The sequence below is a fragment of the Cyclopterus lumpus genome, chromosome 7, assembly GCF_009769545.1.
Source record: "Cyclopterus lumpus isolate fCycLum1 chromosome 7, fCycLum1.pri, whole genome shotgun sequence".
In the NCBI taxonomy this organism is placed as follows: domain Eukaryota; kingdom Metazoa; phylum Chordata; class Actinopteri; order Perciformes; family Cyclopteridae; genus Cyclopterus; species Cyclopterus lumpus.
The window spans coordinates 6012984-6031822 of NC_046972.1; the positions used below are offsets into that span (position 1 = coordinate 6012984).

The following is an 18839-nucleotide window of genomic DNA, read 5'->3' on the forward strand; positions in this document are numbered from 1 at the left end:
GGGAGGAGAAGGAGTGAAGACGGAGGAGAAGGAGTGAAGATGGAGAAGAAGGAGTGAAGAGGGAGGAGTGGAGAGGGAGGAGAAGGAGTGAAGACGGAGGAGAAGGAGTGAAGACGGAGGAGAAGGAGTGAAGATGGAGAAGAAGGAGTAAAGAGGGAGGAGAAGGAGTGGAGAGGGAGGAGAAGGAGTGAAGACGGAGGAGAAGGAGTGAAGACGGAGGAGAAGGAGTGGAGATGGAGGAGAAGGAGTGGAGACGGAGGAGAAGGAGTGGAGAGGGAGGAGTGGAGAGGGAGGAGAAGGAGTGGAGAGGGAGGAGGAGTGGAGAGAGAGGAGAAGGAGTGAAGACGGAGGAGAAGGAGTGAAGATGGAGAAGAAGGAGTGAAGAGGAGGAGTGGAGAGGGAGGAGAAGGAGTGAAGACGGAGGAGAAGGAGTGAAGACGGAGGAGAAGGAGTGAAGATGGAGAAGAAGGAGTGAAGAGGGAGGAGTGGAGAGGGAGGAGAAGGAGTGAAGACGGAGGAGAAGGAGTGAAGACGGAGGAGAAGGAGTGGAGATGGAGGAGTGGAGAGGGAGGAGAAGGAGTGGAGAGGGAGGAGTGGAGAGGGAGGAGAAGGAGTGGAGAGGGAGGAGGAGTGGGAGAGAGAGGAGAATGGAGTGAAGACGGAGGAGAAGGAGTGGAGACGGAGGAGAAGGAGTGAAGATGGAGAAGAAGGAGTGAAGAGGGAGGAGTGGAGAGGGAGGAGAAGGAGTGGAGATGGAGAAGAAGGAGTGAAGAAGGAGGAGTGGAGAGGTAGGAGAAGGAGTGGAGAGGGAGGAGAAGGAGTGAATGAGGGAGGAGAAGGATGTGAAGAGGGAGAAGAAGGAGTGAATAAGGAGTGAAGATGGAGAAGGAGTGAAGACGGAGGAGAAGGAGTGAAGACGGAGGAGAAGGAGTGGAGATGGAGGAGAAGGAGTGGAGACGGAGAATAAGGAGTGAAGAGGGAGGAGAAGGAGTGGAGAGAGAGGAGAAGGAGTGGAGAGGGAGGAGGAGTGGAGAGAGAGGAGAAGGAGTGAAGACGGAGGAGAAGGAGTGAAGAGGGAGGAGTGGAGAGGGAGGAGAAGGAGTGAAGACGGAGGAGAAGGAGTGAAGACGGAGGAGAAGGAGTGAAGATGGAGAAGAAGGAGTGAAGAGGGAGGAGTGGAGAGGGAGGAGAAGGAGTGAAGAGGGAGAAGAAGGAGTGGAGATGGAGGAGAAGGAGTAGAGAGGGAGGAGAAAGTGCGAGAGAGGGGAAACGCTTCCCAAAGACCTCTGGCAGGGAATCCAAAGAGCGACAATGCAGGGACAAAAAAGAACCAAAATAGGGACAGAGCGCTTTGGCTGCAGACGGGCCGAGAGGCGGAAGTGACCGAGCCTCACGTTGTTTTGTCAACACAATGCAAAAGAGTGCAGAGACCAGCAGCCGGCGCGGGGAGGAGATTTATGGTAAAGGCCCATTACCTCCCATTAACTGGGAAGAATGGCTTCCGGGAGCCACGCTCTCCACCAGCTGAGCAAGTCGGCGCAATAACAAAAAGAATGGCCCGTTTGCTGCAAAAAAACTAGCAGCGCAGATAAATCTACTTCATTTGTCTGGCTAACAAACATGAAATGGCCGAGGCGTCAGATGAAGGGGGAAACTCGGGTCACTTTGTGCTGACTCGGGCCAACCTTCCCGCCGGTGGGCCCACACATCCATCTCCTCCTCCTCCCCCCTACACTCCGCTCCGTCTCCCGCTGCTTAGAGACGGAGCGGAGTGTCTGCTTTACATTATTTCCCTCCATCTGGCTCAAAACACACACACACACACACACACACACACACACACACAACTCAAAGTTCAACGCTTGCCTGATGATAACAAGAATGAGGGAGAAAAAATTAAGTCTGGGCCTGACTGAAAACGACAGCTCTGAAGACCCACTTAGAGAAAACAACAATTCGCACCGCAAAAGTACCTGAATGAAAAAAGAGAATTAGCAGAGAGGCTGTAAGTGGGTTAGTATGTGAAGGATAAAAAACAATAAAGGCTAGAGGTAAGTAAACAGAGTGAAGAGAAGAGAAAGGAGTCAACAAGTGAGCATCCGGGGGGCCTCAGAAGTGTGATGGGGGCGGCTGTTAACATGGAGGAGAGAGCTCACCGCAGGGCCCCCTGGTACCTGCACCCGCAGGTTCTTTCTGGTTCTTGCAGGCGTGCTGGTGGAGCTCGCACTCGCTGCGGTAGTCCTCCCCGTCGCTGCCGCACCACCGTCTGCTCGCGCCTGCCGTCGCAGCCCGAGGGCACACATGCACCTTCGCCGACTGAGGCGGTCCGACGACTGGATTGCAGGTGCCTGCTGCCGTAGCTGCAGGTCACGTCGGTGCAGGGGTCCTTCAGAGCTGCAGGCACGGAGACATGAAACAAGGTTTAGGGGGCAGATTGACCAATACACCCTGTCAGACCCACTGCTGCTGCACCTCCTCGGATGACAGGCCGCCTTTTTTTTTTAGTTTGGTTATTTAAGTGGTTGCACCTTTTTGGAAGCCCGGAGACGTTATTTTTTTTAAAGAGCTACTCGACCCCCCCCCCACCCACCCCGGGTGGAGGAGGAACGTACCGCCCAGCTGTCTCCGGGCACATAACGAGCTGCGTTTCATTTTTCGTCATCGCCGGCACCAATTGATTTCGGGGAGCGCCGCATTCGCAACGCATTCTCTCTCGGTACGCTCAGCATGCCTTCAACGGCACGGCTGAAAAGCGCCCCCTCTGAATATTTACCTTTTTTCACAAATGAGGCCGAGAGAGGGATATAGAGAGAGAGAGAGAGAGCTATTCCATTCTAATTAAACAGCGTGCCACGTGTCGCCGAAGGGACTCATTGCGATGACAGGACAGGGTGCAACTTTTCATTTTGCCGAGTGTTTTCGCACGACCAAAAGATTACGATCGCTGTCATCTCGGCTGCACGATGCATATTTATGACTGTCACGGAACAAACATGCTCTCCTGTGGGAGGGAGGCCGCAGAGACGGCGGCGGCCTTCTCATTTCCTAAGCTCGCCACTTTCAGAATAAATATTTACCCGTGTCTGATATTATCCCCTCTCTTGTGTTACAGGCAACATGAACGGATTTCATTTAAAGGGGGGTGGGGTGGGGTCGGAGGGTGGATATTGAATCTCTGAAATTCTTTGCCGTGCATTCCGTTTTTTTCGCCGGGACTGGAATGCAGTGCGGAGGTAGAGATATATTATGGATGTGTAAGGAGACAGAAGCGCCCTGCGAGGAGTGCTCTTGATCAAAGGAGGCACCCCCCACCTCGCTTCCTCATCTCCATGACCCCCCCCCCTCCTTACTTCCTACTTTCCGCTCCCTCCTGTCAAGTCCTTTTGAGGTTTGGTGCGTGAGACTCGTTAACCGAAGACTTTTATATATTTGTGCTGTGTGTTGCAGCGGCAACTGACTCCAGACCCAATTTATGACAACGACACTTCAAAAATAGCTTTGAAAATAAAGTAGCCCAGAATTAAAGCCCGAACTCAGGCATACCGATGGGAAACGACTCCCACAAATCATCAGACATTGTGTGTTAACTGCAGCCAACGTGGACTTGATAGCGATTGGGGGACACGTGGCCCTTTTCCTCTCCGGCTAATCACGTGAACAATGACACACCGAGGGCCCCGTGGACCTTGTTGTGTCTGCCGGAGCAGGTAGAAGGTCGCGTGAAGTGCAGAATTCCTACTGACGAAATGGTGCGCGCTATGTAGCGACCACCCCCCGGCCCCCACTGCTTCCGCTGCGAACTGCGAGCAGACAACCGGTTCCGTACAAATGGCGGGTTTACCAGGAGCTATGTTTGCTCTGTGACAGTAAACAGCATTGTCCTCGCACTTCTTGATCTCATTAAATAATAGCCTGGCTTGCTTTCTCTCTCTGTCTCTCTCTGTCTCTCTCTCTCTCTCTCTCTCTACAGCTTGTTGACAGCATAAGGAGGGTGGAGGAGGGGGCCTGGTAGAATAGGGAGGAGAGGCGTGGACTCCTGATCAGAATGCTAACAGCAGGAAGCGCGGCCTGGACGGGTTAGTGCAGATAAGCAGGCAAATTGCCTGGGCGAATGTGACCAGTGTAACAACCCCAAAATACACACACACACCACAGAAAACTTCAGGGAGTTCTCTCGCTTATATTTTCTCATTATTATCATGTGAAAGGTGGCACAAAAAAAGCATAGAGAGAGAGAGAGAAAGAGAGAGAATTAGAATGTCTCCCTCGCTGGAGTAAAGCTCAGCGAGGTTTAGACTACAAAGATAATGAGGGAATAAAGGATGAAAAAGAGGATGCACATAAGGATACAGATAGTGAGGAGAGATAAAGACACTGAACACTGAAGCAATCCCGACACAAAAGGAGGCGACGTCTCAAGCTTCCTGGTGAGGGGAGGAGGACACTCAACGTTTCGGGGGCCAGAATGAACTTCTACAGGTGTGTTGGCGGGGCCGCTAAATAAAATGTGCTCTTTAATGGGGAAAGAAACCGCTCCGAGGCTTCGCGTCTACAGTCAGCCCCACTTGCGTGGCCCCCACAATTGTGCCTTGACGTTTCCTGGAGAAAATAACACACCTTTGACCCGACTCTCTTCCAGCTGCGGAACTTTGGATTTTTCAGGGGGTGACGTCTGCCTGTAAATTGGGGCAAGGGAGGGGGAGGGTATTATGATGATTCCCCCCCCCCCCCTGGCAGCCAGCAGAGACAGCCAAGGCAGGTGGGGGAGCTCTGCTCTTCTCTGATCTGTTCTGCTCTTATTAATGCTTCATTAGGGACAGGGAGCTGTCAGCGCCATGCTGGCTTACCTGAAGCCCCTGTCGCCCAGCAACAGTGGTGTGTGTGCTCAGTTATGCCAGAGCACGTTCGCCCGGCAGCAATGGAGTTCAGATAAGTCTGCAAGTGATATGTATGCATGTGCATCTGTGTGTGTGTGTGTGTGTGTGTGTGTGTGTGTGTGTGTGTGTGTGTGTTGTGTGTGTATGTGGTGCTTCCTGTTTGTGCTGGTAGTGATAAGGGTGGGAGCAGGGGGTTGGAGCTAATCAAATGCAATGATGCGTCGTGGGGGGACTTGGCAGTGTGAGTTCTAATCAAGAACCTCCCCCCCCTCCATCACCAGCAGGAGGAGGAGAAGAAGAAGAAGAAGAAGAAGAAGAAGAAGAAGAAGAAGAAGAAGTAAGAAGAAGAAGAAGAAGAAGAAGAAAGACAATGTGACAGAGAGAGGAAAGCAGCAATGACGGGTCCGGCAGAGTTAAAAATATATACTGCAAGAGAGAATCAAACATCCTGACATTAATAGTGGAATAATGAAAGTATAATTAACACTTTTGAAAACACTAGTACGCTTATATTTGCCTTCCGTCTGAGATGTGAGCCGAGAGCCGAGCCTCCTGTCTTTTTTGTTTGTTGCTAAGCTAGGCTTAACACCTGACTCCAGCTCCATCCTCGAGGCCCCGCTAATCAGCATTTACCAGCCGCGACAGCGACGCCCGTATTGTTTTCCAGCTCGTGAGTCCGTGTGCGCGTGTCATCGAGGACACGTGCACTGTATCTGGGAACGAGCCCAGAAGAGGTTGAGAGTATTTTGTCGGTGTGTCGATGTGTCGGGGGAATTAAATAATGCATCGTCTACACAAGGTATCTAACCAATTAAATAATGAATACAGGAATCGATAGTAGCTGTACTGCATATAACTGCATTCCAATGGTAATATGCACAAACAGCTCAATCAAGTCATCTAAACTGGTTAACTGTCTACATGCTCATGCTTTGTTTTCTCGTGTGTGTCTGTGTGTGTGTAAAGTGTCTGATTTCTGTTAGAAATGGACACAGCACATGCATATTACATAATGGCCTTTAAAAATGAAAAGGTCAGAACACAAAAAGAGAAAGGCCGGGAAATATTCACAGGCATTGAGCAAATGATGCATTACAAAGTAATGAAAAACAACCGCACGAATAACAAAACAATATTTTGATTGACAAGCAAATGTGGGCGAGTGAAGCGCACAGGGACCGCCATAGGAAGAAATTACCAATAAATATTAATACGAATAAATATATGTACTGTATAAATAGGAGGGAGGGGAGGGTCTAAACAAAGACAGGGGACAAGCCAAGACTTAAAGTTGAGAGGTGCTGTGGAGGGAAGTGTGCAGAAGGGAGATATGGGGGAAAATAGGGGGGGGGTCAGAACAGGATCAAGGAACGGACGGAAAATAAACAAGATTCTCAGACGAGATTCAATACGGAGCAAGATCCAAGAACTAAATATGGATGAGAACGTGCAGCCAGTAGATCTCAACCAAGTGATGAGGAGCAGGAGGCAGGACTGAGGGGGGGGGCCAAAGGATTAACAGTCCTGCTGCCGCTCCAACAGGCCGGCCGCTCACGCTCACACACACACCACACACACACACACACACACGCACGCACGCACGCACACACACACACGCACGCACGCACACACACGCCGGTGGCCGCACTCACAGTAAAAGTGGTGTTGGTGTGAGTAAACGGTGGAGAGTGTGTGGGATGTGGGCAAAAGAGAACGGCTACATTAATTACTGCACATCTTTTTTATTTTCTTTTTTTTTATAAACGTAAATGTGAAAGTTAAATAAATATAAATTACGTATGATAAAGCAGTCAAATGTTGATGCGGGTGCGATATCTCGCAAGTGAAGCGCAGGCATTTGTTCTGCTGAGTGACAGCAAGAAGGCAGGACGCCGATCGAATTGTCCGGATTTTTGACATTTATTGAGACAGAGACAGAGACGTGCCGGTCGGTTTGAGCGAAGACAAACCAAAACACTTAAAGTTGAACATCACTGAGTATCGGAGCTCACGTTTAGAGACGCTATGTGGAGATCACTTGTGAGCTGAGAAGAACTAATGTGGACCCAATGAAACACACTGCCCCCTCACAGCTCGGTGAGATTAAGGCCAGATCGGAAGAGCAAACAAAACAAACAACAAGTTGTGTAATCCGTCTAGGATTGTGTATTGACAAAAATCCACTCTGTCAAAAGAAAAACTGACTTCCTTGACAACTGCCGTGTCTTCTCATCTTTCCCGAGATGAAAGATGAGAAGACACGAGCTGATGGACTGTCTCTTTAAACTCAGCCCCTCCCCGTCACCTAATGGCCAACAGGGAAAAGTAAGTATTACATATTGAAAAACCGCCCTCCGTTATCTCCACATCACTGTTCCACTCACTTTTGGTACCGTGTCCTTTTCTCTATTTAGGACCCCCCCCCCCCCCCCCCCCCCCCCCCCCCCCCCCCCCCCCCCCCCCGAACTGTCGTGACGTCACCCCTCGTGAACGTCTGTACTGCGTCGGCAGTTTTGCAGGCTGCCATCTTTCAAATCTGGGTCGAGTAAATAACGAAAATAAATGTTCTCATGTCGAGCAAGTGACGATCCAGTGAAGGCACGTTTGTTTCCCTCTTGGGAGGCCGGGATCCCAGATAATCAATAATGCATTTGTGTTGTTTAAATTGCACCGCCTGGATCAAACTGCAGCGAGATGAAACTCCTCAGACCCAATTAGCCCATTTAGCATAACTGCAAACGTTCGCACCACAGCGATGGTTCGCCGGTGAAATGTTGAGAGCAACACAGCTGAGTGAATCCAACGTGCAACAACACCCTTCAGGCCCACGAGCTCGGAACCAACGAGCTCAGCCGGGCCCCATAAAGAGGCACGGGGGGGGGGGTGGGGGCTGGCTGGTGGCGGTGGCGAGCCAAAATCAACACCCGTGTGCGGCGAAAGAGTCGGCGCGGCCGCTTGAAGTGTGGCGGCCACTTGAACGCCACGTGCTGTTCGAGAGCAGAAAAGGAGGCGGGGCCTACATCTGAGTGAAGACAAAGACAGTATCGGCACACGCTCCTCATGAGCTCAAAGACGTGCACTTTAAGTCTCGTCATCATCCTCCGCCAGGGGATCATGTATTTGGTGGTTTTTGTGCTGTGAGCGTGAGTTTGTGCACCTGCATGTCTGTCTGTCTGTCCACGGCCAATCCCTGGACGGGGTCGACCCGATAGCCTTATACATCGTTGATGTGCTTCATTCACGAACAAAAGGACCTGCCGTGGTCACACTTTTTGAAAACATATTTTATTGAGTGGACTCTTCTCTACGCCGTGAGTTAGGACGTGTTCCTCTATGTATGTGTGTGTGTGTGTGTGTGTGTGTGTGTGTGTGTGTGTGTGTGTGTGAATGAGTCTTTGAGCTGGTCAGCAGTGAACTGTAGCTGAGCCGCGTGGAGCCGACAGCTGCTTAGATTGAAATGAGAGTCTGTTGTTTGAGGCGTTGCGATTGAGAAAAAGAAAAGAAAAGGCAACGTATTATTTAATGGAACATTACAGCGCCGGCTGTTGCAGACACACCTGCCGGAGGTCTGCACTCTGCCGAGTGCACTTTTCCAGTTCACTCTCTGCTTTATCGCTCTCCCCCACAGTCCATATAAATAAATGTGTTTTTAACAGCCCTGTCACTTACTCATCTAAAAGCTATTACATCTATTGCCGTTTATTAAAGCCGTCCCGAAGTCAGCTGCCCCGAAGTCAGTGGTTCCCTAACAAGAAAAAAGATAGTTTATTTTAATTTTTTTAATGGACTGCATTCTGCATATAAACTAAGATTATGGCTGCTCGCAGGTCATACAGCAGCTTGCGGCCTGGCTACAAACGCCAGTGGATGATGGCGATTTGTCACCACTTTAAAGTTTTCAGTGGTTTTTTTTTCACAGCGATAAGAACCTCATCAACACAAAACAAACTTTATTTGTGGTGAGCGAATGCAGAAACACCACAGTAATGAGTGCTGGGCACCAAAGATTGAGACTGTAATTGAAATTTTAAAATAACAAAGATCCAGTGGATTATAATTTAGACCTTTGGTATAAAAAGACCAACATGCTGTTTATCTACAACTGTTTATCTCTCCCACACACACACACACACCTCATAAACCCCTCATATCATCCCATTTCAGCATGTACTGTACGAGTGTTTAACAATTCTATTTGTGCTATTTTGATGAGCATCTCTGGAAAAAAAACAATAGACGAAAAAACAGCACGGAGCTGCAGGAGTCAGTGCAAATAGTTGAAAATAGGATTGATTATTACTGAGTGTAATATGCATGCAGGCAGGCGCGCGCGGTGAATGTGTGTTTCTGTTATTCTAATTGTGAAGCATAAAAAAACCTTTTATCTGGGAGTGAGAAAACAAACGCGCTTTCGGTGGCCCCGTCCTCACAATCCTCACAGCGAGGGAGCAAGTTGGGTTCTTCAGAACGAATCAATCAGGTCAGAGGGAACGGGGTGCCGCGCTGCCACTGCGGGAACGACTGAGTTACAGGTTTCATAAGATGATGGGAACGATTTTCTCTTGATATGATAAAAAAAATAAAGTAGCTGAAATGAAAGAATAGTAGTAATAGTTCAATTTAAAATCTAATCATTGCTTCTTCCCCCCTCCTCCCAATGGATCATTTAAAAGTTATATTCCATGAAACTGCATTTGTTTTACGTATTGTGGCCAGAAAGACCAACAATGCTTTTTGTTTTGTATTTACATATCACAGGTTTCATTGTTGCCGGCGGAGTCCGCCACCGCCACGCGGCGTTCGAGTCTCCCGCGCTGATGGCCGAGCTCCAGGAAGTTCGACGCAGAGCAGACGTTCCTCACCGCCGGGGATTCGCATTAAAAGTGACAACCCCAGAGAGGCTTCCATGAGGAGGCCAGTTTATCACCAACTTGGTTTGCGTTGATATTGTTTGTGTATAAAGAAATCATATAAATCCAAGCAGATGTGCATTATGTCACAAGAGTTCGCTCTTCATCTATCTTCTCCCTAAGCACCCTGCGCTGCTCCTCCTTCCCCTCACCTAACCGCATTCACATTCCAGCCCAGGTGTGAACGGTGTCAAATTAGATCACCAACATGAACCTCCGGCAGGACTCCGGGTCCCAGCAAGCCGGATCGATGAGCCCACTTCATCTTGGCCGTGAGACGGGCGACGGCGCGAGCCGATTCACATTCGCACGCGCGAACGCCGTCAATGTGGCTGAATATGTCTCTCAGGACCAGGGGAGTGGGCAAAAAAGGGCTCTGGCATCTGTTGCATCATTTAAAAAGCAGCGGAGGTGGAGTCTACAATCAATCTCCCATTGAATGCAAAGGGGACGTCCAAATTGCCCTCTGCTGCAACGATGTGAGCACAGCGTTGCTCTGGGGAGCGAGTCGATGCAGGGCCCTCAAACGAGTGGCAGGGCAGGAGTGGCTGTGTGTGTGTGTGTGTGTGTGTGTGTGCGTGTGCGTGCGTGTGTGTGCAGGTGCACTTGGTGTTGAGTGTAAAAGTAGTCAGTGAAGAATACAGATATACAGTATATATCTAAGATATTGAATATTGTCTCTGAATCGGACTGACTGGAAACAAATTTAGAGAACGGAAGTTTGGTTTATATGAGGACATACATTGTGTGACACGCCACACACACACACACACACACACACAGATGCCACACACACACACACACGCACACACACCTCCCACAGAGACCAAGCCAATACAGACACAAACGGTTATTCTTTAGAAATCTGGCTCCTGACAGTTGTCGCCATTCTTGTTTCCACACAAATAAATATAAACTGTTGTCTGCTGAGCTGGTAGTTATCCTCATATTTTCAACACCACTTAGCTATTTATCATTCTCCCTCCTATCCATGTCCTCCGACGTATGCGCAGAGAAAAATAATAAATATCCATGTATTATTCAGTAGACGACAAATGCATAAATACATTAAAAAGTCTCAAAACATAAACCCATTGTCTGGTATTAGCAAGTGTGTGCGTGTGTGTGTGTGTGTGTGTGTGTGTGTGTGTGTGTGTGTGTGTGCAGATACTCGTTATTTTGCCTGCAGGTTTGAGAGAGGTGAACGCTGGAGAGGGATGAAGAAGACAGAATTTGTCTTACAAGTATCAGTGGAGCCAGACGAGTGGAACCGCGAGTATAGATGGATTACAGCAAAGTCCATTATCATCTCTTCACGTGTGTGTGTGTGTGTGTGTGTGTGCGTGCGTGTGTGCGCATGGCTGAAGGACGATAACAAGAATGTGTGTTTTTCAATCAATCTGTTTGCAAAATGCCTAGAGAATGCATATATTTCACTAAGTACGCCTGGGATGTGTGTACATGCATAGGGATATAAACACAGTACACACACACACACACACACACCACACAAGTCTGTCTGTCAGGTTCTGCATGTTATGGTTATGAATACCAAGCAAGAGTCAATGCCCTAAGGAAATGAAAGCACGAAAACCGAGTTATTTACAATGACCTCTCGCCCTGTGTGCGCGTGTGACTGTGTGTGCGTTTGGCAATCACCCCGGAGGAATTTGATTACTCTGCGTGTGTGCGTGTAAGTGTGTGTGTGTGTGTGTGTGTAAGTGTGTGTGCGTAACTACTGACGAGAGTAGCAGCAAGAAACAGAAAGAGGCAAATGGAAGAGAGGGAACGAGGAAACGAGAAAGTTAAGAAGGAGCGGCCGGAGCGTAGCCGAGCTATTTTTGGCTGGTCCAACAGCGAGGGATGGAGGGGGGGATGAAAACGAGAGAGACATGAAGAAGAATAGGAACCCAATAGGAGGAGGGAGGGAAGAAGAAAGGAAGGAAGAATGGTAGGGGGGTGAAGAGAGATGAGGAGGTGAGAAGGAGTGGGGGGAGTGGGGAAGGAAGGAAGGAAAATGGAAGAAAGATATTGGAGGGGTATAACTACCAAGGGAGATAAATGGAAATGACAACAACAACAACAACAACAACAATAACAACAACAAAGGGAAGATTAGCAGAAGGAACGAATGGAGGAAAGATGAAGGAGAGCCAAAAAGGGGGCAAGCGAGGTGCAGAGGGTACTGTCATCTCCGCCATCGACAGCTATTACCACCAGTCCATTATCACCGGGGCAACAAAAGGGCCGGAGCATGAGCAAAGTGGGAAGTGGAAGGAGAGAGGGAGGAAAAGGAGGAGGAAGAGGAAGAGGGGTACATGGGCGAGGAATCAAAGAGGAATTAAAGCAGGTGGGCTTTCATCTCCGGCTCGGCTCCTGCTTTCGCTTGCAGAGATTGTCCTGAACGCGTCCCCTCCCCGCCGGCCTTGGGCCCTGCGAGGGGATAAATCAGGGCTCCAACTGGCCCCCGGCCCAGACACCATAACAACCAGCCGGCACCAGGCGGAAGACGACAAAGTGCAACTGGGATAACGAGCACAGGTCAGAGACGGCATTAGCTTCTCTGGGGGAGAGGGAGGGTGGGAAAAGCTTCTTGCGTTGGTGTGGGAGGAGAAACACACCTCACTCCGCCTCAGTGAGGCGTCGGCTTCAATGTGGATACGAGGAGCTGCCGTCTCACATGTTACTCCAGAATGTCACTTAGGTGTTACATCATTTCGTTCCATACTCGCCAGAACACTCGGCGGCGGGAGCCCCGATGATCCCGTGCGGGGGCGTCGACGTTCATCTATAATTTGCCACCATCTAAATCCAGCCGCTAGTTTCAAATAACACATTTCGATGCGGCAATACAGTACAGCATGTTCTGCAAACAAAATGAACAAAATAAAAACACGTTTGCAAGCGCAAGTGGATATTCACTCACCATTAAATTGTGTATATCTGTCAAATATATCCGAACAGAGGGCTCACGAATAAGGACGAAAGTGCTCGGGCGAAGACGCTGAGCGTTGCCGGGGTTACGTTAACTTTGACCTGTGAGGACCTTTCCAAACATTCACTAGGTGCTTTCTTTGAGTTTTCAAAATTTGATCATGCTTGAGTTGCCAGCAGTGGATATTGGACAATGAACATTTCACAGATATGTTGAATATAAATACTTCCTCATTAAGATGGTAAGAGAACGCAATCTCGCTGTTATGGTCGCTACAAAAACGCACCTGAGAGCCACGGGTTCGAGCCTTTTTAAGTAATAAATACAGGGAAAAAAACAACAAAAACAAAAATGCGACAGTAAATTTCTTTCTGCGAAGAAAATTATTTGCGTGCTTTCATGTCGAAAAACATAGCGGATTCACATCCAGCAGGCGGCGCACTGATGCCTTTCTACATTTACCGCGAGGACACAAGAGTGTGTCCGTGCTGTAGAGGTAAAGCCCTCTCTAAAGCACACACACACACACGCACACGCACACGCACACACACGCACACACACACACACACACACACACACAGAGAGAGGACTGACAGAGTAGGAGGCAGTGGGCCGTGCTTATGGCCAACTCTCAAGAACACACACACAGAATCAATCTTCATTGATCACCCTCTCGAACCTGAGGCACTTTCCACCGCACACACACACACACACACACACACACACACACCTTTCTCTTTTTGCATTACTTGTTGCACTCCTCCAAGAAGAAAATGTAGTGTAAAAAGAAAAGAATGAAAAGTCCATGTTCCACTCGAGTGGCCACACAAGATGAGTTCTGCTGCACTTCTGTGGCTCTCTCCGGGAGAGGGAGGAGTGTATTTTACCACTCTGCTCCCAAGTCCAATATTGGGAGAGCCAACACGGTGCACACTCCCCAGCCAACTGCAGCACGCACACGCCCACACACACACACACACACACACACACACACACACACACACACACACCCACACACACACACTTATCACTTATCACTTGTCTCTCTGAATAGTGTTTCTGCTGACTGGTTTCTCTCTCTCTCTCTCTCTCTCTCTCTCTCTTTTCCCTCCTAGATCTTCTTCTAGCCTCACGTTGTTCGGGACTCCTTGCTGGGCCAATTAGAACGCAGCTGCTCCTTTTAATTTGCCGACGGTGTCGGGGCTGTTATCTGGAGATGTAACCCCGCCCATCATGAAGAATCGCACGCCGGAACGAAAAGGAACGATAATAAGGGAGCTGGCGCCGAGCTGGTCTGAGCCATCAACGGCCAGGTTATGTGGATATTAGGGGGCGACTAAGTGCCTGCCGGTCGTTCCAGCCTGCCCTCAGGAGGAGATTTACACCGTTACCGTGACACGTAACGTTATAAGTGAGCAGCTAAATGCATGGGAGTGGTTTTTTTACACTGTTATGCTAAACTGAGCTGAATTCTCCAATTTCTTCTTTTAAAAAGTCACACAGAAAAAATAAATATATTCTTTTGTGTGCCAGATAAGACTCCCCGAGTAGATTTGAATTGGACATGAAGACTTCTCAGAACGGTGGCCAATTCGCTTACCCCAATAATACAAAATAATAAAAAGAAAACACCATTTAAATAGAATGAGTCCGACGAGGCTTCGCACAAAAGCGGCCAATCCACGCGATTCGTAAAAAAAAGCTCCCTCAATCTCTCAGCTCCTTCCACCTCTACCTCGGTGCCGTCTCCCGTATTCGCCTCTCTCTTCCTCCGTCATCTCAGCCAGAGTGACCTGCCCAAACCCCCTGTACCGAGCTACATTTATTGGAGGCAGAGAGAGAGAATGAGAACCTGTCAGTCAGCTTCCCCTGACCTCCTGACACCCCTCTTTCTCTTTTACACACATACACACCACACACGTACTGACAGACATGCATTTGTACCACCGTACACAACCGTCACTGTCACCTCTGCCTAAAAACATCCTTCAATTCAGCCATACGTTCCGATGAACCTCAAACAAAACTGGTAAACATATTGCGTTGGTGTTCAGTGCAGCAGACAACGCAGCGTGAGGAGAAATTCCATCTTCCATTCAACGGAACGGTTGTAGACTTTTTGAGGTCTGCCGTGTCGGTACCCCGTTTCCAGACAAAGAACAAATAATTTAAAGTTTAACCTGCGTGAGTGTGGTTTTTTAAAACTACCTCGAGTGTACTCTGCTTTTTTTAATGCCCAAAAGGTTAATCCCGGGAAAGGATGCGGGAGACTTTTAAGGGACTTGCAAGGTCATGTGACCAACAGGGTTTGCCAGCCAGGCAATCTGCAAGACTTTATTAGATTTTTTTTTTGTTGGTAATAATGAAACTTCAAGACAGAAATTATTATGAAACTTGCCTTATGGATCCGTATGGATTTTAATCTGAATAAATATGTTACATTTGCTTGGAAAATCATAAAGGCTGTACATTTAGATTTTGGAGGTTGTTTTTATTTCACATCATTGCTTCTTTGAACATTTGTGAGTCCATTACGGATCGTAATATTTGAGTACCACTTTGTCAAAACTAAATGCAAAATACTCGCCTGCGAATCTTACATGTCCAGGGCTTTTATTGTGAAAGGTAACAACGGAAGGAGTGGCTTTGGCTGCATTTTTCAAGGTGGAAAAGGAGCAATACCGTGAAGCCTCCTCGCTGTTGTTTCATAAATAAAGTAAAAGTGTGTTGCTGTGTAATAATTGCGTTCTGTGTGAAAGTATTGATGACAAAAACAACAGTTCAAAAGAATATGCACGCAAAGTAATCGCACACATTTTCTTTCTTTATTTTCTTAATTTTTTTAAAAGAAATACAGCCCTGGTGTGTGAAGGCCTTTCCACTCCAAAATAACTCAAAGTTCTTTGAAAAGCAGTCAAAGTCAATGGCTACATGAAAAAGTTGACACATAAATTGCCCGACCATTAGCATCAAAAGCATCGGACGACTCAAACACAAAACAGCTTTCTTCCCCTCTTGATCCGGTTGTAAAAGACAAACCCTCTGTCCTGCTGGTGAGCATGTTGTTATTATCAGCAATACTATCATTAGTGTGATCATTATTATTATGTTTTACTTTGGGGTATTTTCTTTCTCGTCCCAGTGACTGCCTACTGTTGTTTGCCAGTGGTAATTACGGTGCTTCCGATGGCCTCAAACCCTCCATAAAGCATCATTACAGCACACACTCGCTCTACTTTCTGTCCCTAACTTCCATCTCGTCCTGCACTCCGTTCACCTATTCACTCGCTCAACCCCTCGCTCACTTGCTCTCGCGCCTCGTGCGCTAAATATTTCATATCTCATTCTTCTCTCAACATAATTTCCATCCATCCATCCCTGTCCAGATGCTTGTCCGCTGTACTCCCTGTCCGCCCCCCCCCCCACCCGCCTGTCCTGTACATCTCTTTATCGCTTTCCTCCAGTGGTGAGCAGTCACCGGGCTTGTTATTAGTGCCAGGTCCAAAGCCGGCACTGTAATCAGACCCCTGGAATTAGCAGCGGGTCCATCGCTGGCAGGCGAGCGCGGCGCTGACAAAACACTATGCTTATTATTTGAGGCAAAAGCTTCTGGCAGGAAGGCGTGCGCGCCACTCGGAGCCCTGGATCTTGACGGGCTCTGCTGAAGAGGAGCGATGAGAGCTACGGCAGCAGTATAGGCATCTGCCAGGGGGGCCGGAGAGGAAGGGGGGGGGGGATAAAACACACGACGATGGCAGCGACGAGGTGGCGCTTAAACACCGGGAGCGTGGACACATTGGAAGGACAAAAAGATTGGACATAATGGGGAACGCGTTTTATTATGGGGGGGGAGGGGTAAAGACAGGAAGGCAAAGCCTGTTGTATTGGCGCGGGTGTCGTTTACTCGACAATAACATGCAATTTAGTGTCACTCAGAGACTTGCAGCTTTTGTGTTTCAATCAATTAACTACAACGTTTTTTTTGTTTTTGCTCATCATTTCAACCCCACCACACACACATTCACCACGCTTGAAGTTTATCCACCTATATTATCCACTTCCCAGAATTGAAATTCAACTCTCACCGCTCTTTGATGGAGAGTGTCAGTCTCGGGTCAGATTGCTTTTCTGTTAATGCTCGGATTCATCTTTTATGGATCAAAGGCGCCGATTTGATCTCTCAAAACCGACCAAAACCCGCGTGTACCAACGGTGACGCCTCAAAAACAATAAACAATAAACACACACACGCTCACATAAAAAACGTGCCGACCAGAGCCGACTCGCAACCGTCTCCTCAACTTAGATGCACTTCCAGCAGCTGAAAAGCACCCCTGTGTGTGTGTGTGTGTGTGTGTGTGTGTGTGTGTGTGCGTGTGTGTGCCAGAGAGGAAAAAAAACCATTTCAGCGCTTTTACAGCTCGGACCTGTGGCCCCTCGCTGCTGTGTTCCTGTTCATGCGTCCACATGTCAGCCTTATTGTACCGACCGCTTTCAGGCGTGCTGAGCTGTGTTTTACTGCTGATGCAAACTGAACCGTTCCCGCTTGGATGTATTCCACTGGCGTAACCAGCTGGATGCTTTTATTGTGAAGGAGCTATGGGAAACTTGTCACAGAGTTGGAGGAGTTTGCTTTAGCGGTGCTATTCTTTAATAAATTCTATGAGGGGTGAAACGCGATCGGGTGAGTTGTTAAAAAAAACGGACCTCTGGTGCTACCGGCGTCCCCGAGAGTGGGCGTGCGGTGGTACTTACAGCATGGCCCCTTGCGCAGAACCTTGATGCGCCTCTGCGTGTTGCACTGGGTCTTCTCCAGCTCGCACTCATTGGAGTAGGTGGACGAGTCCGAGCCGCACACGGGCGCCACCAAGGACGGACAGTCCACCCTCTTGCAAACGCACTCGGCCTTGGCCGGGTCCGCCTGGTCACGCTCACATACAGCGCCGAAGCCGCACAGCATCCCTCTGCAGCCTGCCGGAATCAGGAAGAAAGAAAGAAAGCTGTTATGAATGGGGATCGAGAACATCTGATCGAGTGAGAAACATGTGATCGAGTGAGAACATCTGATCGAGTGAGCACATCGCTTTACTGTTCGTTTCACACGTTCAGTTTTCACGAATGAATGCGGGGAAAGTTTATAAACATCAGGCGCGTATTCGAAATCTCCACAGTTTAGCAACACCAATGCATGAGGGATTACATGTGATCCTGGCGGAAAGCAAACAGATGCTCTCGATTCATTCAGGGGAGAATCCATCCACCCGTGCAGAGCGAAGCTCAGTGTGTTGTTGCGGAGCCTATTGCGGGAACTTGGAAAAGCTTCAATGGACAAAAAAACCAAACCAAACAAAAGTACAAAGTCAGCAGCAACATTAGAATCAATCCACAGACAGCAGTCTCGCCGACGGTTTATTTTTTTCGCCCTCTGAAGAGCGGCCTTTCAAAACATCAGCGACGAGCAGTCAAACCAAGGTCAGCCAACCGCCTCAAGGCCTCAGCTCGTCGGACGTTTTGATTCTTCCACTTCTCGCCGACTCCGCTTGAGCGGGAACGCGCAACACTGCAAAAATGTGTCAGAGGCCGCTGAAGGCTCGGTGCAAACAGGGAGGACCTGTTTGTGCGTACACAAACATCAACTTAGAGAGCAATTCGCCCCGCGTTGTGGCACCACAGCTGCTGTGGCTCTGTGCTCACTCAGAGAGGGCTGTTGGGCAGCCAGCTGGCGTGACCGTCCCTGCCTAAGCGCTGAAGGGGAGGGGGAGGGGGTGAGTTCTAAAAGAGATGACAAGCTCTCACAGGTAGCAAACCTCTTGGTTGGAGGAGCAAACTACCATTGTGACTGCTGGGGCGGATATGCATGTCACACACACACACACACACACACACCTATTTCTTATCAGTTGCTCCCAGGCAAAGACTAAATGCAAGGCGGCATGTCCACTCGGACTCGCTGGCAGGTGGCTCTTTGCTGTGCTGGATAGACAGAGAGACACGTACGCACATGAATCTCGATGTGTGCAGCATGGACAACTGGTCCAGCATCTGCCCAAGGCATCTCATTTGGTCTCTCTCCTCGCACCGAAGCACAGCATGCCAATGTTTGTGTGTGTGTGTGTG

General features: G+C 48.8%; 1 protein-coding gene across 1 annotated transcript in view; it reads right to left on the bottom strand.

Moving 5' to 3' along the window:
* The window catches only part of agrn (agrin), a 204256-nt gene that overhangs the window by 67802 nt on the left and 117615 nt on the right, over positions 1-18839 (bottom strand). The window contains 3 exon segments of the mRNA XM_034538350.1: positions 2157-2259; positions 2261-2394; positions 17478-17693. Of these exon segments, the coding sequence (XP_034394241.1) occupies positions 2157-2259; positions 2261-2394; positions 17478-17693 (453 nt within the window).